The sequence below is a fragment of the Periophthalmus magnuspinnatus genome, chromosome 1, assembly GCF_009829125.3.
Source record: "Periophthalmus magnuspinnatus isolate fPerMag1 chromosome 1, fPerMag1.2.pri, whole genome shotgun sequence".
Taxonomy (NCBI): Eukaryota; Metazoa; Chordata; class Actinopteri; order Gobiiformes; family Gobiidae; genus Periophthalmus; species Periophthalmus magnuspinnatus.
The window spans coordinates 32,311,048-32,336,559 of record NC_047126.1 but is presented as its reverse complement, the minus strand read 5'-3'; the positions used below and the strand labels follow the sequence as shown (position 1 = coordinate 32,336,559).

The window sequence follows — 25,512 nt, the reverse complement described above, 5'->3', positions numbered from 1 at the left end:
CTTATGGCAAGAGGTTCTGGTCCCAATGGACCGTAGCCTCCTGCCAGAGGGAAGTGGCTCAAATAGTCCATGTCCAGGGTGAGAGGTGTCAGCTGCTATACGGCCTGCTCGCCCCCGAGTCCTGGAGACGTACAGGTCCTGTATAGATGGAAGGCTGCAGCCAATCACCTTCTCAGCAGAGCGCACCAAGGACCTGATCCAAGTTATGTCTCCATCCAAAGCCTTGTTCAGAGCATTCTCTGGACTCTTTAAAAAGCAACTTAAGACTCATCTCTTTAAACAAGCATTCTAGCCCAATCTTTGTTGAATTTACTGTGTCAATTGTTGTTATATTGTGACTTTGTTCTGTGAAATGTGATACATAAATATATTTTATTTACTTACCTACTTGTCTACAACAGTTTTTATTTTATAATGCTATTTTTATGCTATGCTTTTTCTTTTATTGTATTTCTTACATTGTATTTAAAAAAAACACAATTATCTATACAGTTATACATTTTGTGATTAAATGAATGAAACTGGCGTGAGCTTGGCATCCTCTGAACAATAAGAGAGCTTTGTGAAAGTTACAGTTGGTGTTGGGATGAGAGCCAACTCCACTTGCAGTTGTGTGAGAAAGGCTGCCACACTGAGGCTGGCTGATAATCCCAGAGAGCTCCAGTAGCATCAGATCTACGCTAGCTGACCTCAGGACGGTCGTGTGATGTGCGGCTTGAAAGAGCAGAGACAGAGCAGCGGATGAGTGGAGGCAACAAAGAGAAGAAAGTGACAGAAACAAGAAAACTTTTTTTTTTTTTTTAAGTGGGTTAGAGGGAGCTGGAGATCATTCCCACAACAGATAGCACTATCTCACAGGGTTTAAAGGGCCCCCTCTCTGTAACCCCCCATCCCCCGCACACACACCCCTTCCTCTTGCCAATAATGCCAAAACTTGGCAGCCAACCCAGTGCATGAGCAACAGTTTCCCATCAGTGAGAGGGGCAGCAGTCCTACTGCCTTGGCACCACCACTGTCTGGAGAAGGACAGAGACAGACAGTGAGCCACATGGTCTGTAGTAAAGGCAGACACTAGGCATCAAGACCATGTTTAATATATTATAATGTTTTGTTCCATGCTGATCACTGTATTAGCTCTGACAAAGTCGGCTACATTCCAGTCTACCATCTCTGCCCCCTGCCACGAGGTGAAGGCTTCACCTTTCTGTGGTTGGCACAACCCTTCATGTGCTCACCAGAATCCAGCCGATGCCACAAGATTATGCAAATCCGTGAAGATGTCCCATTCAACTCTGGAACTCTCACCGAAATAAACAGAGGAACAGTGTTTGACGCTGAGACCTCAGGGCAGGTTCAGAGACCACATAAATGAACATGTAATGTATACTGGACGAAATGTCCCACCATGTAGCTGCTTTATTGTGATGTTGTGTCAACAGTTCAATAACTATTACACAACAGACAGATACAGCAAAGAGTAGCAGCCCCACGGGAACACAACAAGTGTGCAGGAGGTTCCAGAAGAACTCCTGCGAGAAAGAAACAACAACAAACACAAACTCAACCAGTCTCTTTGTTATTCATGGGAAAAGGAGCGAGCTTGTTAACTGCACAATTAAGGCATCATTTGCCAAGAGAAGTGCACTTGTGTGTTTGCTTTTGTTTTGTGGGACAAAAGGTTGGCAGAGAGTTTGGGTGGCTACTGCTTCAGAGGGTGGGTTTGCTTACGCTGTGTTGTGCCACAACAAGGGCTCCTATGTCACCAGCGCAGACAGTGTGACATGGTAAGTGCTCAAGCTCAATCAGGTAATTTTTCATGGTGCCAGCACAAAGGGCACCATACACTGCATGCCCTTAAGAAAGGCCTATGTGTAAGAGGGACAAAGATGGGACGCAGTGCACTAGATCTGTATACGGACATTAAATGTGACCAGCCAATGAATTATTTAGATTTGACAAGTCTCAATAAAGACATATTCTGTCAGCTAGATAACAACAACAACATTTATAACAACATTTATTCATTAAAAAAAAAAAACATAACTCTGTTTGCTTAAAGACCTCAGACATTCAATTAGTCAAATTACTAATTATATGTCTATGTTAAAGACATTCTGTGTAAAACAATGTAACATTTTCAGGGCATGCATCATTGTAAAAAAGTGTGGCTCCATCCATCATCACATCATCAAGAGAGTAACCAGATACTTACAGATGCAGAAGGGCATAAATGTTATAAAGATAGATCAAACATAAGTGAAATTTGAAGATGACTTTGGTCTTCTACTCGCGTGCGTTGTAGTGACTCTTTCTCACATTCAGCTTGAAAACATGTGAGATTCAAAGAGGAGAGCTGTCCTTTCAGCTCTAATCACCCTGTCACTTGTGAAACTGCATTCACGTGTGAAGTTTCTTTAAGATCGCCTTTAAGTTGTTTTGCTGGTGCCCGACATTTTTCCCAAACATAACGCTTGACTGGTGAGAGGAGAATACGAAAACTGACAGTGTGAATGCAACACGTTCTTACCATAAAGCAAAGAGCTCAAAGTCCAAAGTGTGTGATGTGGTCAGACGGTCAAAGCTGGGCACCTGATGCAGTCAAGTCTTTGTAGCCCCAGAATAATAAAGGGTAAATAAAACTCACAGATCCTAATGTGCTCCTGGTGCGCATGGCTGGACTCATGAGAGGCCAGTGTGCAGTGATTGGCCCATTGTCTGGATGCTCCGTTGAATATAGCTGTGTCCGAGGCCAGGGCAAGGCCAGAGAGGGGCCGACCCGGGCTGCACGGGTCACTCTCCCAGGTCAAGTCACACTAACCACAGAGACACATAGAAATAAGCCCATATCAGAGTGGTAGTGTGGGTGAACAAGCTGCAAGGGACTTCACTGACAGCAGAGTGAATCCACGTGAATTAATATTCTGGAGGAAGTTTTATGACGGGACTGATAAAAAAAATAAATAATTAAAAACATACAGGTACATTGTTCATAGAAGTTTACAAACTTATAGACTCTTTTCCTATTTAATGAGGGAAAAGGGCAAAGCAAGTCTATTTGTATAGCACAATTCAAACACAAAGTAATTCAAAGTGTTTTACAGAATAAGAAATACATTAAAATCACAATACAACAAATCAAAACAAAATTATATCACAAATAATCATCATAAAATGAACAACAAGAGAAGAATAAAAACATTTCAGTCAAGTATCAACTGTGTTTCTGTTCTAAATAAAACAGAACATTTTCTAGCTTCAACAACAACTTCAATAACAATAAAACCCTTGTATTTTTAAGTGTACAAAGTGCGGCATGCTAGCGGTCATCGTGGCGGTGGCCGGAGCAGTCATACAGCCTTTATGACCTCTGTTTGACCTTCACAGCAGGACCCCGTGTCTGACATCAGGAACAAGTTGCAACACAACTTTCTCCATGGACCAACAAGCACAGCTGTCTGTCTCAGTTACTACACACATGAAATAAATGAACTGACATGATGGCAGACTCCCATAGTGAGCATTTGATTTGGTATCTGAGGAAGAGATGTAGACTGAAATTTCCACAGTTACAATTATTTGAAATTTATCCTTATTTTTAAAGGTTCTATATCACACAAAATTGAGTCTTGTGAGCTTTAAGCCATGTTATAATGCTGTTACCTCATCAAAAACATACCTGGACTTATATTGTGATTTGGTGTTCACACATGTTTGAGTAACACTTCATCATTAGTCTGTCTACACTTCCATAACTCCAAATGCTCTGTTCCACCTTGCGATGTCATGAAGCGGTAGTTTTTAAGTTAACAGTTACCTTTTAGCTTTTGTTCAGTAGAGATTGGCAATTACAGACCTGAAATTATCCAAATGATCCTAGTGATGTATGTAGTAGTGTATTGGATTCAAAAACACAGTGGAGCACTTCCTATATTAGCACATGACATCACAAGTGTTTTCTGTTTGAGAGAAGAACTCAACCTAATAAAACATGTGTGAATGAAACAAAAGACAATTCCAGGTCTGTTTGTGATGAGGGAACAACATTATAGTATAGATCAGAAAATAGTGTAATATGGGCCCTTTAACTCTCTTTGTTAAGCTGTAATATGTATCATGTAATAAACTATCTTGTCAAAAGTATGTAAAAGGTTCAGGGACATAGAACCTCCAAACAATCAATAGGCATGTTTTATGAAGAGAATTTCTTTCTGCCAATTAAGGAAAACCAAATGATGAGACTGCTGGTCATTTTGCAGGCCTCAGCATTTTGAGACTGATTCCCAGCTCTGACAATTTGCTAAATATCTTTCCTCATTCTTCACGGTTACATTTGTCCTGCCTAACCACCTACAGGGAAAAAAGCTAAATCTAAAACAACTACTGGTTTAAGCTTTTAAAAAATATTAATTATACTATGGACCTGTAAAAAACTAAAGTCACTATTGTAATCTGATTGTTTGTTAGTACAGACAGAAATGCACAAGGCGCTTGTGAATAAGAGTGGCAAAACTTACAAAACTTTGTAGGAGCTATGCATTCTCATCCCAGGTTCAGAGGTCACAGCGGAATAGGAGGATTAAAACTTTGGAACGCTTGTGTCCAGGAGACATCAACAGATAACTGTGTGAATGGCCCACTACGCTTCTTCATTCACTGGCTGTCATACGAGATCGGAAAGAGAAGAAAAAGCCACTAACAAGATGCACATTTTACATTGAAAACTGTTTTTGTTGGGCTCCTAATCTGGCCCACCATCTGAGAGGAGCACTGAGCTAAAGAGCAGGGGCTCAATAGGAAGAGCGGAGAGGAGAGGGAGGTGGAGGCAGGGCGGATCAGTTGGGAAGTGTATGGGTGTTTCTTTTTCTCTATGGGGAACTTTGTATTTGACTGTTGTTTGTATCTGTCTTTCAGTGGCCTGATCCCCGTGGGCCTGGACAGGGAGATGCTTCTATATGTGTTTGTGAGGAGAAAGTGACGCTGGGATCTACAGCTGCAGCTGAGCGGATTAGCCGTCATCCACAAGGCAACATTACACAAGTAGCCTTTGAACAAAAGTCATGGATACTATTAATGATATGGTAATCCCTAATGGAGCTACCTCCCAGTAGTGATTATACTGACATGGGAAGAATGTCCAAGAGTCCTGGACGACACTAGCCAAACAACACTGTGGCTATTGTTGCCAGGCCTGGTCTGAGGCCTGGGCTAACTTCCACTGGCATGAGACGACCAACAATCCCACAAAACTGGCCCATGCTCTGTTGACACCCTTCGCTCCACCCAGTCACCCTGTGAATAAAAATGAAAAACCAAAAATGGATGGGGCGGCAGCACAGGCTGTGGGTGAGGGAGTGGAGGACAGGAGGATTTGTGTGGATGTGGTTCCCACACACTGAGGTGAGTTGCATCTCTCAGTGTGTCCTGGTCCATCCTCAGTCTGCAGCAGGACCACACAGACTGGTTCAGATTTAATCTTACAGAGCTGTAGGAGGATGCCACTCAGGGACCTATAGTCCACTAAACGTTCTCTGCTGGAGACGCTGTAGGACTCTTTAATCCTCAGGGTTTGAATAAAAGTACTGTAGAAATTTTTAAATGCAGCAAACCTCAAAACAACAACATGGTTCTAATGGCATCTTGTCATGTAACTTTTTATAATAACTTGAGGAAAACATTTGACCTTATTTTATAGAACAGAATCATCGACTCTTTGCCAATGTCTAAAAATATAGACAATATAATTTTTGCTTGTCTGCGATCTAGCTTACGTAAATAAAAAAACAAAACAAACAACATCTGCATTGTTGAGCTATAAGAATTAAAAACATGTTGGTCCTTCCCGTGCTGTATAGTGGAGAACGAGTGTGTGAGGTTGCTCTATGGGCATTACTCATGCTAATATCATGCCTCCCTAACACCACACACACACACCACAATCTCTTACATGCCTATAGGATGGCATTTGAAGTCACATGTTTTACTGTTTATAATTTTTAAAGATATCCTGCATGCAATTAATAACATTGATTTTGGAATCTCAAATAAAATGTAGTTATAGTATAAGGACACCATTTGAAAGTGACTGTTTCAAGTTAAATCAATGAAATTTACCAATAACATTTAAAATGCCACTCCATCACCATTAGACCGGCCCTAGATCCATGTGCTTTGTAACAGGCCTGTCCTTGCTTGACTGATATGTCAAAGTTGAGGACACAGCGAAAGAGGAGAATGAGAATACCACACAGGGACTGACATCGGGATCAATCCGATTGGCATGATTTAGCATTTGGACGTTTTGAATAAAAATGAGTGCGCTAGACGGTGGAGCAGTTTGATTAGTGAGCTCCTTAAGTCCCTCGGAGCCCATTCTCCTTTCCTTCACTGCCCGAAGAAAGGTCCCTTTTCTCTCCTTTCACTAGTCCCTTGGTAGGCCAGCTTTTTCCTCACTGTTGGTATTACAAAATCCCTATTGAAAACAACCCTTGTCACCTGTCAACTAAGCCAGGCTGGTTTGCTAGGTCTTTATCCTCAACACATACGTACACAGAGGCTGACTCCCTGCCCCCAGCGTTACATTCATACAGCCATATCCCACCCACTAAAACCACATGTCAGAGAGCTGCTACTATAGCACTTTAAATTCATTACCCTGCTCACTTTAACAAACTGGGATGGGCTGGTTTTCAGCTGGTTTCTGCAGCCGTTGATGAGCATTGAGTGGTGAGATGGCGTAGCACTGTGGGAGGGCTCCACTGAGTAAAAATTCTATTCAAAATCTATTAACAGTTGTCAAAAAGAATGGTAGAGCATTTATGATGTATTTGTGTTTGATTTTATCAGTTCTGTATGTGATCTAATGGGATGGTTAACATTTGTGATTCATGGGCAGTTCTCCAATGACACTTTTAAGTCTTAAGTGACTTTAACTGTAACTACATTTCTCAGTAAACATTTTAGAAACTAACTTTTTTCATGAGCACTAGATTGACATTGCTAATTATTTGAACATTAATTTGGCACAGACTTTATTGAAATTCTTTCTGAATCTTGATACATTCCCATTTAAACAGGCACGTGAGTAGATATAAAACGGGAAGCCAAGGTGGATGTGGAGTAGGGTTGAAAGCTGTGCAGCAGCTGTACAAACCTGAGGTTGTGTGTAGGAAAGATCAGCGGAGGAAGGATGAGGGTCACACAGAGGTTGATGGTCCCGGTCACTCAAGCCTTGCCCCGAACAGGCGTCGCTCATTAACCCTCTGACAGGAGCAGCTCAGCCGCACAGGTCAAAGGTCAATCTGGCCCCTCTTCGGCCATCAAATCAAGATGGACACAGCAGCCGAGACTTATCCTCCAATCAAAGGGTCAGTGGTGCTGAGTCAGGAAGACTAATAGACACACATCAGAACAAATTGATTTATCAAACATGTACGGCTTTAAGGCTAACCTACGACATATCACAACAGGAGCCAAAAGAGTCATGAAGATGTGAGCCTAAACTCATGTGACATTTAGAGCTGAGCATGGAAAAGACTACAGAACATTATATCCTCCTGATAATGGGGAGAGTGGAAATTGTGAGTTAAACTAAATTAATGTTTCTGCAACCTTCAAACAAACCATCTCTTAAATTGTATTATTTTTGTCTTTTACAATCATGTTTGAGTTGCCTCGCAAATCCAGAATGATATCTCTTTGTATGTTTATACAGTCTGGTCCCTATGCCATCTGTTACCTCTAAACCCTGGTCAAACATGATTGTGCAATCAGATTTTTTTTTTTTTTGTGACACATGTGAAACGAAGGAGCTCATTGGTCTCCCATGATTTACGCAGAAGACCATGCATGTTCCTGATTGGCTAATCCACTTGTCAATCACGGTCATTTGAAAACAGAGAGATTCACTGGTGACAATCTTCGTATAACACTGTGTGCATTCTGAATCCCAGGCAAATGTATGGGTGTTAGTTCAGTAAACCAGGAACTGTATTACAGACATGGAGACAGTAATAAGTAGTAAAGCATTATTTAACATACACATCTTTTATGGAGGCTGTGTGTATTCTGTTTAGAGGTGGGCCATATGTCAAAAAAAAAAAAAATGAAATCACAATTTTCTTGGGCTTAGATCACGGTGTTGATTTAATCAGGACTCATCCAGTTGATAACTATATCTCAAGCATGTGCTGCTTATGGGAGTTCATGCTCAACTCAATTTGTTAAATCCACCTCACTCATTTGAGCCTGAAATCAACAGGAGCAAGTGGGTTTAAGTGTCTGTGTTTGAGCATAGAGCCATATTAAACAGAAAACTGAATTATGAAATGATGATATCACTAAAATAATAGTCACAGGGATAACAGCTCACAGTTTTTATCAGGATTTTGATTTTTGATTTTTTTTGTCTTATTGTCACACTCTAATTCTACAGTTACCTTTGTATATTATTTCCAAGAATAATGTGATTTCTAAAGTCTGTGCTCCACAGTTTGCTGTCACCACTCACTTGCATAGTTAACATGTCACTTCAATCTGGAATATTCCCAAGAGCTTTAAGACTCTCCTATAGAAGAGCAAAATTGGTTCAAATCCTATATAGAAGACGGAGTACTTTGTTGAAATCACTGTGTCTCAGATCACATGGCCCTGACATGTTGAGTGTCCCGAGGGTCAGTCCTGGGACCCCTTTGGTTTAATCACAGCAATTTTTGACATTTATACTGGTGTATAAATGTCTGTCTGAATAGGTGAGTGGTTCCTTGATGTAAAATGCTTTGAGTGCCTTAAAGGTGGAAAAGTGCTATATAAAAATGTGACCATTTATGGTTTACCTTATATGTCTCACTGGCAGTAATGGAGCAATGGTGTCACTCTGCCACTGCATCCAACAGATCAGGATCAACTTTATCCAGCTAAACTCAGACAAGACTCAAGTTATAGTCTTTGGTCAACAAAAACAAAGAAAAAGTGTCAGCAGTCACCTCCAGTCTCTCTCTCTAAAACCTCGACATCAGGCTAGAAGTCTAGGGGTTATAATGGACTCACACTTGAACTTTAACAGTCACATCAAATCAGTAACATCTGCAGCTTTTTACCATCTAAAAACATTGCAAAAATCACAGGTATACTGTGGAAACCAGACTTGGAGAGACTTATCCATGCATTTGTCTCCAGTAGGTTAGACTACTGTAACGTCCTGCTCACTGGCCTCTCCAAACGAGCCTTAAGACAGAACAGTACATCCAGAACACTGCTGCTCGGGTCCTGACTAGAACCAGAAAGTACTTCACACATGCGTCCTGTGCTCAGGTCTCTGGCTCCTGTGGCTCAGAGAATAGACTTTAAAGCAGCTCTGTTTGTGAACAAGTCTCTCCATGGACCAGCACCAAAGAACATCTCCCACATGTGTCATATCAATCAATCAATCAATCAATCAACATTTATTTATAGAGCACTTTACAACACTCAAGGTGACCAAAGTGCTTCCCAGTAAAATCAAATTAAAACAAGTTAAAATCATACTAAAACAGTAAAATAGGAGAATAAAATAGAATAAAATACATTAATACAACAAAATATAAATAATGATAATGTGTCACAACATTACTAGGTGTTGAAAGCCAGTCTGAATAAATATGTTTTGAGCCTGGATTTAAAAAGACCGAAGTCAGTAATGGTGTGCACATCAGGAGGCAGTTTGTTCCAGAGTTTGGGCCCAGCAACAGAGAAAGCCCGATCACCCCAGTGTTTGTATTTAGTTTTTGGAACTTCCAAAAGGAGTTGATTCGATGACCTCAAGGCCTGGTTTGAATTTCAGACCATCAACAGTTCAGCCAAGTAGGGCGGGGCGAGGCCATTAAGAACTTTAAAAACAAAAAGTAAAATTTTAAAATCAACTCTAAAAGTAACAGGAAGCCAATGGAGTGAATAAAGGACTGGGGTGATGTGTTGGCGTCTGGATGTGTTGGTTAAAAATCGTGCTGCAGCATTTTGCACAAGTTGGAGGCGACTCAGGGACGACTGAGAGACACCAACATAAAGTGAATTACAATAATCTATTCTAGAGCTGATAAAAGCATGAATCGTTTTCTCAAGGTCATTGCGGTTTAAAAATGGCTTAACTTTTGTTAAAAGACGTAGCTGAAAAAAGCTTGCTCTGACCACGCTGTCAATTTGTTTGTCAAATTTAAAAGCGTTGTCAAGAATGACCCCGAGATTTTTAACAGCTGGTCTGAGCCTTGAGGTCAGTGAGCCAAGATTTAAGGGGGCAGAATCACCAAACAAAATATATTCTGTTTTTTCTTCATTTAAATGCAGAAAATTTTGTCCTAACCACAGCTTGATATCTGCAATACAATTGGACAACGATTCAAGCGCGTCATGTTTCCTTGACATTATAGGTAAATATATTTGAATATCATCTGCATAGCAGTGGAACGCAAGCTTGTACTTGGCTATAATTGACCCCAGGGGCAGCATATAGAGTGAAAACAGGACAGGCCCAAGAATGGAACCCTAGGGTACTCCACAAAACAGGGAAGCAGTGGAGGATGATAGTTCACCTATCTGTACTGAGAAGGTCCTATTGGTCAGGTATGAGGTGAACCACTCAAGTGCTGCACCGCGAACGCCAACATGGTGGTTTAGCCGGGACAGAAGGACTGAATGGTCCACTGTATCAAAAGCAGCTGTTAGATCTAGCAGCACTAATACAACAGGACATTTGGCATCAACAGAAAGGGCAATGTCATTGTGAACTTTCAGCAATGCAGGCTCCGTGCTGTGGCGTGACCTGAACCCGGACTGGAATTTCTCTAGAATAGAGTTTTCGTCTAAAAATGACTGCAATTGTATAAAAACAATTTTTTCAAGAATTTTTGAAATAAAAGACAAGTTAGAAACAGGTCTAAAATTAGATAAAACTGAAGAATCCAAATTAGGTTTTTTAAGAAGAGGCCTAACTATGGCATATGAACCATCTCACACTCTGAGGACTTCAGGGAACAGCCTCCTGGGGTCTTCCTGAAGATGTGAGACAGGCCTCTACTTTGACAATGTTTAAATCCAGGCTCATTCTCTGATTTAAACATTAGCTGTGCATATGACTGTCAGGTTTTAATTCTGCACTCTTCTCTTTTAATGTTGTCTTTTAATGTTCTTATTCTGTGAAGCACTTTGAATTACTTTGTGTATGAATTGCGCTATACAAATACACTTGCCTTGCCTGGAGATTTAAGTTTTTCAATAGTCACCATGCTCTTGCGATATCAATCTAATAATATATTTAAACAGCAGTATTCTTTGCAGACCATTCTTTTTCTTTTCATAGCTTCATATCATACAAAGTGATAAGAATAATTGTGTTACCTTTAAATCCCTCATCCAACTTGTGAGTAGGTGATGTAATTTCTTTTCCTTCCTTGTTTCTGTGTGAAAAGAAAAACACAAGTGCAGGGGTAAGTAAGGTGAACCACACAAAACCAGCATGACAAAAACACACACATTTACATACATACCAATGCATGTGCACAATAGAACCACTACACACCCAACCTTTTAACACAGTCTTCCTCATTTCACTCGAGATGACATTATTCAACACTTAAGATGACCACTAATTTGGGACTAAGGCCAGATAATGAAGTTTTGTGGTGAACCAAAAGGATCTTGAGGTTTGGAGAGTGGGTTCCTCTTCTTTGACTAAATGAATGCAGACCACACACTTAAGGGGGCACCATCTTCTTGAAGGTGAGTGTATTACTCTAGTGAAATGAGGACTTTTTCACAATGAATACTTCACACTCCAGTAATGAAGTAAAGAAAACTAAGGATGAGGCAGGAAAGAGGGCTAAAATATTACAGCTAAGTTGGTGTCAGGCACATTCACTGACATATTAACATATTAACATATTTTTAGTTTTAATGCTAAACTCAAGTGGAAGTGTTTTAGGGTTGAAACTTTTTTTTTTTTTTTATTCAACAACTTTTTTTTAATCATTTTCCAAGAAAACTGCAACCAGGTAAAGTTGCAGTATGTGGACCCACTCAGAGAAATAAAACATAATATTCATGTATTTTTCAGAAATTAAAACTCCTATAATGGAATAAATGCAAGATAGATACATCAAAACCATAGTCAAAACCATACTGTGGAACATTCTTAGCAAGGAATATAATCTCCATGGAGACAAGCAAATGACGTAGCCTACTCCAGAATCAAACATTTGGATGTAATTACTGCTCTGAGATTATTAAATTAGTTGCATTTTTTCAATAATTGATCAGTTGCAAATAGTAGATTTGCCTGTTTCAGCCTTATTGACTGGTTGTTTTCTGTTTCAGCCTTATTGACCGGTTGTTTTCTGTTTCAGCCTTATTGACTGGTTGTTTTCTGCTGTCCAAAGTTTCAAGACAGATAAAGCAAACATACAAGTCTATACAATGGCCTGTAGCACTTGCAAACATCCTTCAAGAACTGCAGTGTTTACTCATTTCATCCAGTTTCACTCATCCAATTAAGATCATTTTGCCTTGCAGTCCGCCACTTGGTGTTGATAGTGAAGATCTGGATAATTGGCTCAGCGTTTTGTGTGAAGAAACGAATGAAGCCATTGTAGACTTGTGGACTGCCAAAGGTTGTAGGATTCAGAGTAATGTTAGTTTTAGTTTACTAGAAATAAAGTCTACATAAAAGGCAAAAAAGACATATTTTTCTGATTTCTTTCTTATTTGATTTTAATCCAGCTATGGGTTGGCACAGAATATGTGTCAAATACACAGTTAACTATGATATAGTTTTCTGTGGGTTTAGAAGAGAAACGTTACATTATAGATTATTATTATAGAGTTTATCATCTATGTCCAACCTTCAGTGCAAATATGATTCAACAAAACCTTTATCAACAAACAAATACAAGCTATTTTAAATACATTTTCCTCCTTATGATGTAAATAGACAGTCTCCATCACCCTCCCACACTGCCCGCCCCTCAGGTACCCCCGGGCTGTGTGTCTCCTGTCTCGGGATTGGTCATGGGGGATTGGTCATCCCCGGACAGTCTCTTGGGCACTATCCTGGCTGAGGGTGTCAGACGTCAGCTGCACATGACTCTTTTACTAGATTTGGACTTGTATTGTCTTCAGTCAGAATCTTTGACATTTGTGAGGACGAACTGAGAGCCAATAAAGAGAGAGGTAATCTGCTTCCCCTGCAGCCTGTGGAGCCTGTGGAGCCAGTGTGAGCCCAGCGTGTGATGCATCGGCTGGATCTGTATTAGCACTTGACTTTAGGAGACTGGTGGGATAAAGCTTTGTCAGTTAAGAGACAGCCAATAGAGATTTTGAACAATAAGAATGATTGTTTTATTCTTCATTGTAGTTGTAAAATCTCAAGTAAATTCACGATTTATTCTCCAGTTTAACTTCTTTGAAAGGATAATAGCTTATCCATAAAAATATGGTGTGCAGATATGGATGTGATTTAACAACAGAAAATGATTTGAATTGTTAACATGTGACCACTAAGAAAAAAACATGATTAAACATGATTGATCAGATTAAAAGCGACCGGTGGGTGCATGCTGGTGAGTTTTTAATCCTCATATCTGTGGTTTTAACCCAGTCTGACATTTATAATCTCCATTATGTGGCCGATCTCTGCTGATCTCAGATATCCAGGGGGAGAGACAGTGGGGAGCAAGCATGTAAAAAGATATTTGTCACAGTGGTACGAGATAAAATCAGTCACTGTAGCGTCTCATGCACGGTCGTGATTGGGGGGGTGGGGGGTGAGGGGGTCCAAACTGTCTGACACCTGCAGCTCCTCAGACTCAAAATGCAAATCCTGACCCAGGCCCCCTCCCTCAGCCTCAGATCTGAGTTACTCAAAGCTCACAGATCTTTATCAGGTTTCAATTTTAGTATATGACAGTGGCAGCTCTGTCCAATTTTTGAGACACCAGAGCCTATTCCAGCTAAAGAAAGATAAACAAACAACAGAAAAAGCACAACAGTAATAATTTATTAGCACAACAGCCCAGACTAAAGATCTAGCTCCAGTTCAGACGTAAGAAAATTCAAGGTAATAGTCATATAAAAGTAAGTAAATGAATTAGGTCTACTCAGTACTCACTGACTTAAAGCAGACAGGTGCACGTGGGGTCCTAAGCAGCAGTTGGGTGTGAACCATGACCTCTCGTGAGGGCAGCTCATGGATGACGGCGTCTCCCCCATGATCCCCTCATGGAACAACCGGTTTAGAGAGAAAAAAGTAAAACACTCAAACTGGTGTATTATTTATATAGGCTAGCATGTGTTGTCCTATCATCTACGCACCACTGCCACCTTCTGACTAATTTAATAACTGCACTATTAGTGTTTCATAAAGATTTACAAAGAGCAGCAGCGTAGACCCACGCACAGCCCAGTCACACAGGCCACAGAAACACCTACAGACAAGTGTGTCAGACTAAAGAACATTTGCTGTGCCTTTTCTACAACACTGTATTGGAAATTAATCATTATTTTATGGCTTTATGTAATTGGTCAAAGAAACGTGGGTTAGTAATGAAGGGCAGGCAAGTCAATTGGCGCCCCTTAGCGGGTATTAGTGGTTCTTTTCATTTTAATTTAGTTTAGGTGTGTTTATAAGACATGGACCAGCGATGGCACAGTGTTAAATGAGAAAAATAGCAGTTGCCAGGTCATTTTTGATTATTGTTGGATTGCATTGCATAGAGGCATAAAGGAGATGAGCATCTCAGGAGGTTATCATATATATATATATATATATATATATATATATATATATATATATATATATATATATATATATATATATATATATATATATATATATATATATATATATATATATATATATATATATATATATATATATGATCTTCACAAACCTGACACTTATTTGGCAAATGCTTGTTTCGATGTTTCCATGGAAATGTTGGCAATTATCTTCTACAGTGTGGCATATTTTAACAGAAAATGTTCCTTAGTATGATAGTATGATTTGATTTTAAGAGTCTCTTTTCATGGAATCATGCAGTGACACATACTGTACCTGTTGATAATATTATGCATGATACAGGCCTACTCCAAGATGCTTAAAACAAATAGGCAATACAGACATTTAGCAATTTGGCTCTTGTGTCCTGTTTGCCCAAAAATGCTCACTCCACCCCCCAAATGTTTGAAGATTAATGATTTATGACTATCAAGATACCTTATTTCCCAATTAGCCTAAGGACACTAAAGGCTAAATCTAACCTATACCAAACTACCAAAAAAGCCAATGCAATTTTGACGGATGTGTTCTGTGGGCCAATTTACATGTCCAAATATTTCATTGAAGTCGTCTCCTTCAAATGTCCCCGGTATGACTGACTTGGCCTCTGTAACATGGCGTTGACCGTGATTTGAACTTTAACCTAGGATATTTTTTCTGTTCCGTGAAACGGTTTGTCAAAACGCAAATCCATCACTTTTTATTTCTCGCGAGATATGGAGGTGATATATTTGAGCAGATGGAGGGGCTGCGTCCACTTGGAGGGGCGTTGGGTTTCCTTGAGGAGCTTGGAGATAGTTGAAAAGTCAGGGCTCTCTTATCGACACCTCCACCATGTCGGACGCAGTGGTCAGTTTTATGAAAGACTTTTTGGCCGGTGGCATCGCCGCAGCCATCTCCAAAACAGCTGTTGCTCCAATTGAGAGGGTCAAGCTCTTGCTGCAGGTAAAGGAACTCATCCTGCTGCTCTAAGCTTGAATATATAAACGCTCAGTGTGTATGCTGGTTTCTTAAATAATTCATCTTGAGAGATAAAGTGAATTTGAAAACTATTTCAGAATTAGGTTTAATTTGGTCCCGTGCGTAATAGCATTACGCACGAGGTCTCCTGCGCTGGCCATGGTTTTACGCGCAGACTTACTCAGGTTGCATGATTAAAGCTCTCAAAGAAAAGTCATTTACACATTTTTTCTTAAACAATTACTACGCCTTATAACATAATTACGCAATTATAATAATGAATAATCAGTGAAAGTAGCTTTCTAAATTTAACTTGAACTATGTAATTTGATACAGACTTGACTCAAGTGACACACATGTGCTGGGCCACAGCTAAACTTTGCAACATAATAACGAACGAAGTAGAAGTAATAAACATACATACAATATGTCTTGATAATAGGATAAGACATTTAAATTTGATTTCAATTTAATTTCTAGGCACTTACAATGACTCCAACTCTTGGTTTGCAGGTTCAACATGCCAGCAAGCAGATCACTGCTGACATGCAGTACAAAGGAATCATGGATTGCGTGGTTAGAATCCCTAAAGAGCAGGGTTTCCTGTCTTTCTGGAGAGGCAACCTGGCCAACGTGATCCGTTACTTCCCCACTCAGGCCCTTAACTTTGCTTTCAAAGACAAGTACAAAAAGATTTTCTTGGGCGGAGTGGACCAGAAAACACAGTTCTGGCGTTACTTTGCAGGTAACTTGGCATCTGGTGGGGCTGCCGGTGCAACCTCCCTGTGTTTCGTCTATCCCCTTGACTTTGCCAGAACCAGGTTGGCTGCAGATATTGGTAAAGGCATGGCAGAGAGAGAATTCACTGGCCTGGGCAACTGCATTGCTAAAATCTTCAAAACCGACGGCATAAAGGGTCTCTACCTGGGTTTCAATGTGTCCGTCCAGGGTATCATCATCTACAGAGCAGCCTACTTTGGCTGCTTTGACACAGCTAAAGGTGTGTATATAGCATTCTTGTAAATATATAGTACATTATTGTATATGAACTTATGTCTTATAAACATATCTCCCTCTTGGATGCAGGTATGCTGCCGGACCCCAAGAACACACATATTGTGGTCAGTTGGATGATTGCTCAGACTGTCACAGCTGTAGCTGGCCTGGTCTCATACCCCTTTGACACAGTCAGACGTCGTATGATGATGCAGTCTGGTCGTAAAGGAGGTGAGTGTGGTTAATAGTGGTGCTGGAAATCACATGTGAACACTGCTGATTAATAAACATCTGTCTCCACAGCTGACATCATGTATTCGGGCACTATTGACTGCTGGAAGAAGATCCTGAAGGATGAGGGAGGAAAGGCCTTCTTCAAGGGAGCCTGGTCCAACGTGATCAGAGGCATGGGCGGCGCCTTTGTGTTGGTGCTGTACGATGAGATCAAGAAGTACACAAAATAAACTTTCTTATCTCCCAGTTCCCAAGGAAACCCTTCAATCTAGGTCTTAATTGTAAAGAGTGATAACAATGTGGTGATTGTGGGAATGTATTCCAGCCAAAGAAATGGCCCCTCCAATAATTGTAAATATCCTACTTGTGAAACGGCACAGGTTGATGCGGGGTAACCTACTCAAGCTGGTGGTTCGTTGCCGCTGTGCCAAAAATACTGGACAATGCCACTTTCTGTTCCATATTTTACAATGTTTAGTTGTAATGTGGTCCTACTAATCCATGTATCCCAGCTTCTTACATTGTTTTATTAATAAAGAGGTCTTATACTAAATGTTTTTAATTATATTTGTCAAAACATAAGACATCTATACAAATATTTTAAAACCATTTATTATAAAGGAAAGTTGCTTTATATACAATATAAGGCTGCAACAATATTAACTCATGTCCATGTTGATCCATGCAACAGCATGAAATAATGGCAGAGTTTACTAAAACACAACATAAAGTGCACCATAAGTAATATGGATGAGTAGAATCAACCATTAAAGGTATAGACAAAAACAAACAGATCATGTCACATGTGCAGTACCTATTTCTAAAGGACAAGTTTTGTCACGCAGCACACATGAAATATTAACATAAAAAGACAGCAGAGGAGGATAGTTTCTATCCTCTTTATTGTCTGGTCAACTCCAGGCTGGTGGTGCTGCTTTGGGTTTCCGTGTCCTGGATGCAGGAGTGCTGCTGAGCTCTGTGGCAGTGGAAGTTGATCTGGCACCATGATGGGGTGGTTTGTTTTGAATATGGCCTATACCTGATAAAAGCACACACCTCATATAAATGTATAGCATCTAAATAAATAAATGCTTGATATTTTACGTCATAGCACAGTCATTTAAGTTAAATAACACTAAGATACTTTACTGGAGGATTTCTTTGTGGTGGTCTGGTAAATAGAACGTATTCCCAGGTAACCGGCTTGGCGCTGGTAATCAGCCAGTTGCTCTGAACGCTTCATACCCGGAGTTGGTTTTACAGATTCAAGTCTTTTTAAAAATGCCTATAAAAAAAATAGAACATACCAGCACAACCATATTTAAATCTTAAAATCATTTGCTTTTCTTAATATGCTATTATTATGTTTTAAAGTTGTGTCATATCAATTGGCAATATCTCAAAAAACTACAAACAGACTATTAGTTGTGACAAGCCTCTAAGGAAAAAGACAATTTAAGAAGAAGCTACTTCATTATAGCAGCCACTGCAAAGAAACACCTGCTCAGATTTGGACAAAAATAGGATCAAAAATTCCAAATTCAAAAACTGTTGATGGAAAAAAGTAAAGACAATTTTGAACCTAAATGAAATATCTAAAAGTGGTTAAATGCATGCAGCTACTACTGTACTACTGTATAGTAAGCAATATTCTCCAGCAAGTCCATAATGTGAAAAACATACAAAAATAAATTAAATGAAATTAGTAACAAAATAATTAAAGCTTAATCATTTGAGCAAAACTCAAACCAAGTGCCCAGGGCGAAGTGAAATGAGCTGGTTCCACAGTTGCCTTACACATGTTAAGGGCACAGTGGAAAACCTCATCAGACAGCATATTCAATTACTTCACTCTAAGAATAGAGAAGGCCAAAAGCACTTGTGACGAACAGGGTGTACTACACAAGAGCGAAACATCCTAAACATCACACTTTTAATCTCAAATAACTTAATGATAAATATAGTTTGTAAAAAATGATTACTTTAAAATATTAGTATTATAGATGAATACTAATTTCTCTGAATCAAGTCTCTGGGCATTACTGGCTCACTGGTCAGTTGGAGGGGAAATATGGGGTGAGAGGACAGCGCTGCAGAAGTTGGGGTGCTGCATGCAGCTAGAGTGCCACCTGCTGCCATCTGTCCACTTCCATCCGTGTCTGCTTTCAAGGGTGTCTCTTAAAGACTGAAACAAACTTTACTACAACTAGTATCTGCAGTGCTGTGCAAACACAACATGGAATCACAACACAACAAAACTAATGAATGAACACATGCGCATGGACCTACTGAATGCTCTGAGGGATTAATTACATGTTAGTTTTAAAATAATGACAAGTTCTATAGGTTGCTTTCTATATGTGCAGTGTCTTTACCCTATTCAGCATTTTTCATACAATAATTAAATACCTGCCACACTTAAACATTACATATTATTGGTCTATAGCCTCAACATTAATATTATTACAAAGCCTATAGTAATGTTTTATTGGCCCAGAAAAAATCTAAATAAAATAAAAAGGTAATTTAAACATAATAAAATGGAATTATACTAGTAATACTATATAAAGCACAGCATTATACTCACCAGATTGTCCCGTTCAATACGCTGTTGTTCTCGCAATCTGTTGAGTGAGCTGTGTGAAACACGATTTGGTGGTTTACTAGATGTCACACAATGCCTCTGTCCTGCTGCACTTCCTGGTCTTAAACCTGAGGAGCAACGGGAAAGCTGCTGAAGAAGACGCTGGTTCTCACGATCTATGCGCTTGACCTCATCGTTGGAAAACGTGTAGTTCTTGCGATGCCTTGAACCAGGAAACTGCACAACTACATTACTATCCAGTCGACTCACAGAACTTAAGGAGTCTAAATAGAATAATTCTGGTTAAAATGTGCAGATACAACACAGTTATGGTTAGTGTAGTTGATGTGTCTACTCACAATCATCTTCGTCTTGACTGAAGTTCTCATGGCGTTGTGCACTATACAAGCCACTGGAGGGCACACTCTGCTGTTGCTCCACACTGTCATCTTCAGTTTCAGAGTGGTTTAGATTTAGGGACTGTAAACGGCTGCTGGCAGGAGAAGATAGGGGACTCACATCTGTCACTATGTCATTGGGCTCTTCTGAACTGACACTGTGAGCATCTCTAGATGCTGCCGAGCCTGCTCTGCTCTCACTGTGTCCAGAAGTTGAAGCAGACTCTGTATCTTTGGCCTCAGAGGATGCAGAAGATGGACGCCAGCCATAAGTGACCTGTTTTTTATTTACCTGTGCATTCTTATTTTTTGAGCCTGAATTTCTGACGCCTTTCCCATCTTCATCAACGTATTTAGCATCAGCCAACATGGCCATGAAGTGTTTGTTGGAGTTTGTACTGGGAACCTCTTTACAGTCATCTTTCCTTTCAAGGCCTTTGCTGTTGTTATTCACTGACCTTGGTTCTTTATTTGCACCATCATCTAATATACATATTATACTATCAGCTGGCTTTGGCTGTATCTTCTTACTTGTTGCTGAAATGTCTGTTTCTGTTGTTGTTGTTGTTGTTGTTGTTGTTGTTGACGTGGTGTTCACTTTTTTACCATCCTCTGCTTTTCCATCTTCACAGTCACTATCAAAAAAAGTGTGATCCACTTCACCTTCAAGTTCACTAGGACTGAACATGGTTTTTGGATGCAAATTTAACCACCGAATCTGTATCGGAAGAGAAGACAAGGAGAAGAAAATATATAAAATGCAAAAACTGAAACCTGAATTTGTCAGTTTACATTTCAGATTCACATATCATTGGGTAATACATTAACTCTCACTTTACGTTGAAAAGCTATGGCACTGTGTATGCACGTGTATTGCTTTAGCATCTATGGATCCATGTTGTTTTGGAAAGCTAAAGCTAGGCTAAGGTAAGCGAAAACTAGCTAAATCTAAATAACAAGTGCTGTTTTACCTGCAAAAGCCTTCATAAAGGATATTTATGGCCCCAGTTCTCATCGTATCCAACAGAGTATAGACAGATGAAGGAAGATGTTTGCAAAAATTTAAGTAATGCTTTTGAAGAAGAGAAGTTGCTGTGAGAGTGACAACCGGCATGTAACTAAGCAACGTCACTTCCTGGCAACCATCTGACGTCAGTAAATCACGCCTTTATGTATTTTTATATTTAGTTGTTTCTCCCACCGCCTTCTTTTTTACAACCAAAACAAGATATATAGACAGAAAAACATAAAAAAATCTAATGTATCTAATCTAATAATGTATAGAATATAATAGGTGTATAGTAACAGATAATAAAATAATAATATTCTTCATAAGGTAGATCTACTTCAAATTGTATTTATCAAAGGTTACTGAATAGAGTCTTTCTCTTGGTGATGATGTACAGTATTTGTTGTAGTAAATAATTCCCACAAGTGCACGTCCTCAAGTGAAAAGATTATCTGAAAGCGCGTCCCATGAAATTACAATTTGTCACGGGGTTTTTTTAAAACACAAAAGTGACACACAGTAATGACAGGTTGATGTCCTGGGATAATAGCACAAGAGCAAATAATGGTATAACCTATGTCTGGTCACTGTTGTGGAATTTACATCTCAATGCATGATGAGCAGAGGAGGACTGAACATGTGCCTGGAGGCTTTACACTTGAATAATTAAAAAGATAGAAAAAAACAAGAAAAAGTAAACACCCTTGTGCAAATCAAATGGAAATGCACTTTGATGAGAGGACAATTGTAGTTGACCTCATTTGTGGTTGAGAGAGGTCGTTCACTGAAGGGATTGTATTCCAATAATGGTCAGTGTCGGACAGATCAGCTCTAATAAGTGCAGTCAGACAAAGCTGTCTGCCTTAGGCAGATTGTTCATGTGTGTCTGCTAATAACAAACTAGTCATTTGCCTTTGTACATCAACTTTTTATTTAAATGCATACTGGTTTAATAAAGTCGGCTGTAATCACAGGGGCATGATTCATATTAAAATATTACACAAATGCTTTCATAAACTGCATTTTAGATATATTTTGCCTGTTCATTAGAGAAAAATACCAACTTTAATTTAAAATTAGTTGGATTAAATTGGTTTAAAGCTTTCCGTGTGTCACAATAACAACTGCGTGCTGGGAACTGTGGGAACTTAGATGACCTTTGGCCTCTGAGGCAGACACAGATTATAATAAGCTGTTTGATCCCAAAACTCTGGTCCTTTCCAGCCACACCAGCCCTGAAAACAGACAGCATAAAATTGTCACTTGGTGGAAATATACTTTTGACTTTTTTCCTGGGAAATTTTAATTTTTACCTTTTCTGTGATCAGTTGCAAATCTTCAGCTCCAGTGTAATGAGGATCTAGAATAAGGTATCTGATTTCTCCAGTAGTTTCACTCCAAGCCACGCCGAGAATAGTGTGAGCCAAAACTCCCCCTCCTGCAAAACCCATAGTCTTATTAGTGCTGATATTTTTTATTTTTTTTACTGCAGCATAACCACTTGTTTAAAAAGGTTGTATATGAAATAAATATCAGGATTGAATATAAGAAAGACTCAGACATAAAGGTGTTGGAAAAAAAATTACCAATCATAACTGGAGTTCCTTCTGTTATGAAGTGGCTGGCCAGTTCTCTCCCTTTGCTTGCCAACTCAGAACCTTGACTGAATATCAGAAGAAAATTGAAACATTGAATAATTCAAATAAATGTTTTTTCTTTGTAAAGTTAGTCTTTTAAACTAACCTGACAAACAAGATCTTGGACGTTACTCCTAGCAGTTCGTTCAGTACAGCCTGAACCTCTATTGATCCAATCCACTGGCGTGATCCCACAAAAGAGGCTTGTTTGTCCCCAACATCTACCAAAGCCTACAATAACAGACCAATTACAGAGCTTTTATTGCTCCCAATCTTGATGTCCCCTATGTACATATTTTGCATGTTGTGTTTCAAAACTAGTGCTTATATTGTTTCTCTTGTACATGAATAGCAAGTTTTACAAACCCACCATACCTGCTGAATTTCTTTATGAGAGGGCACAGATCGGTCTACATATCCTTGTTGCTGAAACCAGGAGCAGATGGTTTGCAAGGAGCGATAAGCACAGCCCCAGCCATTGTCATCTATTCGATCCTGCATGTAGTGATGGTAGCTGTAAAGCCCCTGGACTAAATAAACCTGCAAGACACACACAAAAAAAAACAAAAACACCTCATTATATTTACATGCTAACAATAAAAACACATTATAACCTCCACATAATTGATTATTGGAGTCTTTACCTTGCCGTTTTCAAGGGTAGGATGAGTAAGCCACAGATGAGGGTTTCGGAGATATCCATCTCTATAGGGCTCATTTGGAAAGTGGTAAGCATTTGCTCTTCTAAAATAAGGTGTGTCATTTGGCAAGTCATACTTTTGATGCAAAGCCTAAGAAAAGTAGATGAGACAGATGCAGTGTAGACTTTTTTTCTTTTTCTGATGAACCTGTCTAGATGGGAGCCTGACCTGTCGAGCTGTCTGTAGTTGACTGTCCAGTACTCCTGCAGGATAAACAACAGTGACCAGTCCATGTGGATGTGGGAGGAGGAAGTGGAGTGGTTCAGGGACCAGGATAGAAGTCCCCTTTAAGTGCTGCAGAGTCACTCTCTTCATCTCATTGATCTGGTTGGATAGCTCTTCCACCAGATGGAGACAAGCACTGTCAAGCCATTAAAAACTAAATGTAACCTTTATTTGATTATCAAGTCAGTTATAATAAATGAGGTAATGCTCACTTTTGTATTGTTTCACCAAGGCTTACACAGACAGCACAGTCTATTGGTAGAGTCATGGACCCAAAGTGTGATGTCTGAACTGTCTGGGTAAACACAGGCACCTGAGCAGAGTGAGGGGCTCCAGGTCTGGTTGTCTCCATCATCAGTTGAAGGTTTACCACTGTCTGTGGCACAGAGAGTAAAAATATAAGACTTCCTATAATGAATGTACACTATGTATTAAACTAATACCCACAAATTTGTCTCTCTGAAATGTATTACTATTTACTTACATTCCCAGAGCATTTTTTTGTCTTCTTTTTTGTTGATTTTTTGTGGAGACTTTCCTGTTCACTGATCCTGTGTGAAATACACAAGGGCAATAAAACATGTGATTTGAAACATATAAGTAAATATATAAATATTTATAGGTAGCCTACATAAACCAATCAAGTTCACCGGGTAAAGCTTACTTTGTCCACTGAGACAACTCCTGACATGGAGTATTTGGAGTGATGTCTTCTGGTGATATGTGGACATCCTTGTTGGGCCAAATGACAACAGGCCCATCACACAGGGTGAATACACAGGATTCTGATTTGATTGAACAGCAAAGGGCTTCAAAAGTTTTAGAGATCACTTTCTGGATGTTAAGTGCTGCATGAAACAAAGACATTGTTATAAAAAAATAAATACAAAAAATGTCAATATGCCTAATAAATTAAAATTGTTGTTAAATAAAGGTAGATAATTAGGCATACATGATCAAACTTCATTATAGGGATTTATATTATATGCCTCCTATATTATATAAAAAGAAAACACACGTCCATGGCCACCACTGAATTATTATTGTTATTATTAGTAGTAGTAGTAGAATTATTATAGTATTGTATTATTTGTGGCAATAGAGATAATGATGAGGAGAATTCCAGAGGTGGGCAAGAGCCAGTTTTCCCTCTTGATCAAGAAAGTTAAATGTGTAGATGTCATCTGAACCCCAGCAGCAGTGGGACTAGCTGTCACCCCCATGTAATCACCGTCTGTTTTATCAAAGAGGCATTTAAACTCCAGCGGCCCTTTGACTCGCAGGATGATGCTTGAGTCGAAAGGATGTGTATCCACCACCTGAAATCATAACATAGGAAAGTTAGTAATCCCCCGAGCCTGTCAAAACTCCTGCTAAAACCATAACGCACAGGCTCTCAGGAGACTCAGCTAATAGTATTAAAATGTAGGGTACCGATAGCAATCAGCTAAACAACAACATTTTTATACACACAATTCAAAAGGACACGCACCATTGTGAAATCCTCAGGAACACACGAAGAGACAAAAAGATTTAATTTAATGTTATGGGCAGACAGAGCTGTGAGGCTGTGCACTGGAGGCTGACATGTCTGTGTCCAACGTGTCTCACTGCGCGACATCTGATTGGTCCACAGTGACCCCGCCCATACATGGTGCGTTCAGGTAACCCCGTAATTTAATATTTTAGACGTTTTACTGTTACTAATGACAATCGTTTTAAAATCGACGTAATTAATAATTCGCTCTAAACCTACATTTAAAATAATAATAGTAATACACTGTTCTCTTTTGCATTTTTTTCAGGTTATAGTAGCCTGACAAATGTTTGCGGGCCACTAAGAATGAGGGACTATTATTCCTAACAGCTTTCTATCGTAAATGAAAGAGGGGTATTTATGGGGTATTAAATGCTAACACATAACATACACCTATCACCATGTTGCCTTTTATTGTTGTGTGTTTTTAA

General features: G+C 39.5%; 3 protein-coding genes across 3 annotated transcripts; 1 reads left to right on the top strand and 2 right to left on the bottom strand.

Annotated features, from left to right (window-relative positions):
* The first annotated feature begins 15,543 nt into the window (after positions 1-15,543).
* On the top strand, positions 15,544-17,543 carry slc25a4 (solute carrier family 25 member 4). Its single transcript, XM_033965600.2, has 4 exons — positions 15,544-15,745; positions 16,274-16,760; positions 16,847-16,987; positions 17,060-17,543. Exons 1-4 carry the CDS (start codon positions 15,635-15,637, stop codon positions 17,218-17,220), a joined length of 900 nt encoding a protein of 299 aa, XP_033821491.1. The 5' UTR covers positions 15,544-15,634; the 3' UTR covers positions 17,221-17,543.
* Positions 17,544-17,592: 49 nt separating this feature from the next.
* cfap97 (cilia and flagella associated protein 97) lies at positions 17,593-21,116 on the bottom strand. Its single transcript, XM_033965792.2, has 5 exons — positions 20,944-21,116; positions 19,934-20,690; positions 19,578-19,858; positions 18,140-18,275; positions 17,593-18,029 (listed from the first exon to the last, which is right to left on the bottom strand). The coding sequence occupies exons 2-5, from the start codon at positions 20,658-20,660 to the stop codon at positions 17,902-17,904; spliced, it is 1,272 nt and encodes a 423-aa protein (XP_033821683.1). The 5' UTR covers positions 20,661-20,690; positions 20,944-21,116; the 3' UTR covers positions 17,593-17,901.
* Positions 21,117-21,891: 775 nt separating this feature from the next.
* Positions 21,892-25,137, bottom strand: ufsp2 (ufm1-specific peptidase 2). The gene is made up of 12 exons (XM_033966286.2): positions 25,037-25,137; positions 24,776-24,863; positions 24,209-24,392; positions 24,029-24,095; positions 23,757-23,920; positions 23,488-23,680; positions 23,263-23,409; positions 22,994-23,158; positions 22,725-22,849; positions 22,568-22,644; positions 22,295-22,419; positions 21,892-22,216 (listed from the first exon to the last, which is right to left on the bottom strand). Exons 1-12 carry the CDS (start codon positions 25,037-25,039, stop codon positions 22,130-22,132), a joined length of 1,425 nt encoding a protein of 474 aa, XP_033822177.1. The 5' UTR covers positions 25,040-25,137; the 3' UTR covers positions 21,892-22,129.
* Positions 25,138-25,512: the final 375 nt, after the last annotated feature.

What these genes read in the sequence shown, in the direction of transcription:
- slc25a4 (XM_033965600.2), top strand. Translation starts at nt 15,635, where the DNA reads ATGTCGGACGCAGTGGTCAGTTTTATGAAAGACTTTTTGGCCGGTGGC. An exon ending in CTGCTTTGACACAGCTAAAG is followed by an intron (nt 16,761 to 16,846) that starts GTGTGTATATAG and finishes TCTTGGATGCAG; the next exon opens with GTATGCTGCCGGACCCCAAG. An exon ending in GCAGTCTGGTCGTAAAGGAG is followed by an intron (nt 16,988 to 17,059) that starts GTGAGTGTGGTT and finishes CTGTCTCCACAG; the next exon opens with CTGACATCATGTATTCGGGC.
- cfap97 (XM_033965792.2), bottom strand. Translation starts at nt 20,660, where the DNA reads ATGTTCAGTCCTAGTGAACTTGAAGGTGAAGTGGATCACACTTTTTTT. An exon ending in GTATTGAACGGGACAATCTG is followed by an intron (nt 18,276 to 19,577) that starts GTGAGTATAATG and finishes TTTTTTTTATAG; the next exon opens with GCATTTTTAAAAAGACTTGA. An exon ending in CACCACAAAGAAATCCTCCA is followed by an intron (nt 18,030 to 18,139) that starts GTAAAGTATCTT and finishes TGCTTTTATCAG; the next exon opens with GTATAGGCCATATTCAAAAC.
- ufsp2 (XM_033966286.2), bottom strand. An exon ending in CTTGGTGAAACAATACAAAA is followed by an intron (nt 23,681 to 23,756) that starts GTGAGCATTACC and finishes ATGGCTTGACAG; the next exon opens with TGCTTGTCTCCATCTGGTGG. An exon ending in AGGAACTCCAGTTATGATTG is followed by an intron (nt 22,420 to 22,567) that starts GTAATTTTTTTT and finishes TGGGTTTTGCAG; the next exon opens with GAGGGGGAGTTTTGGCTCAC.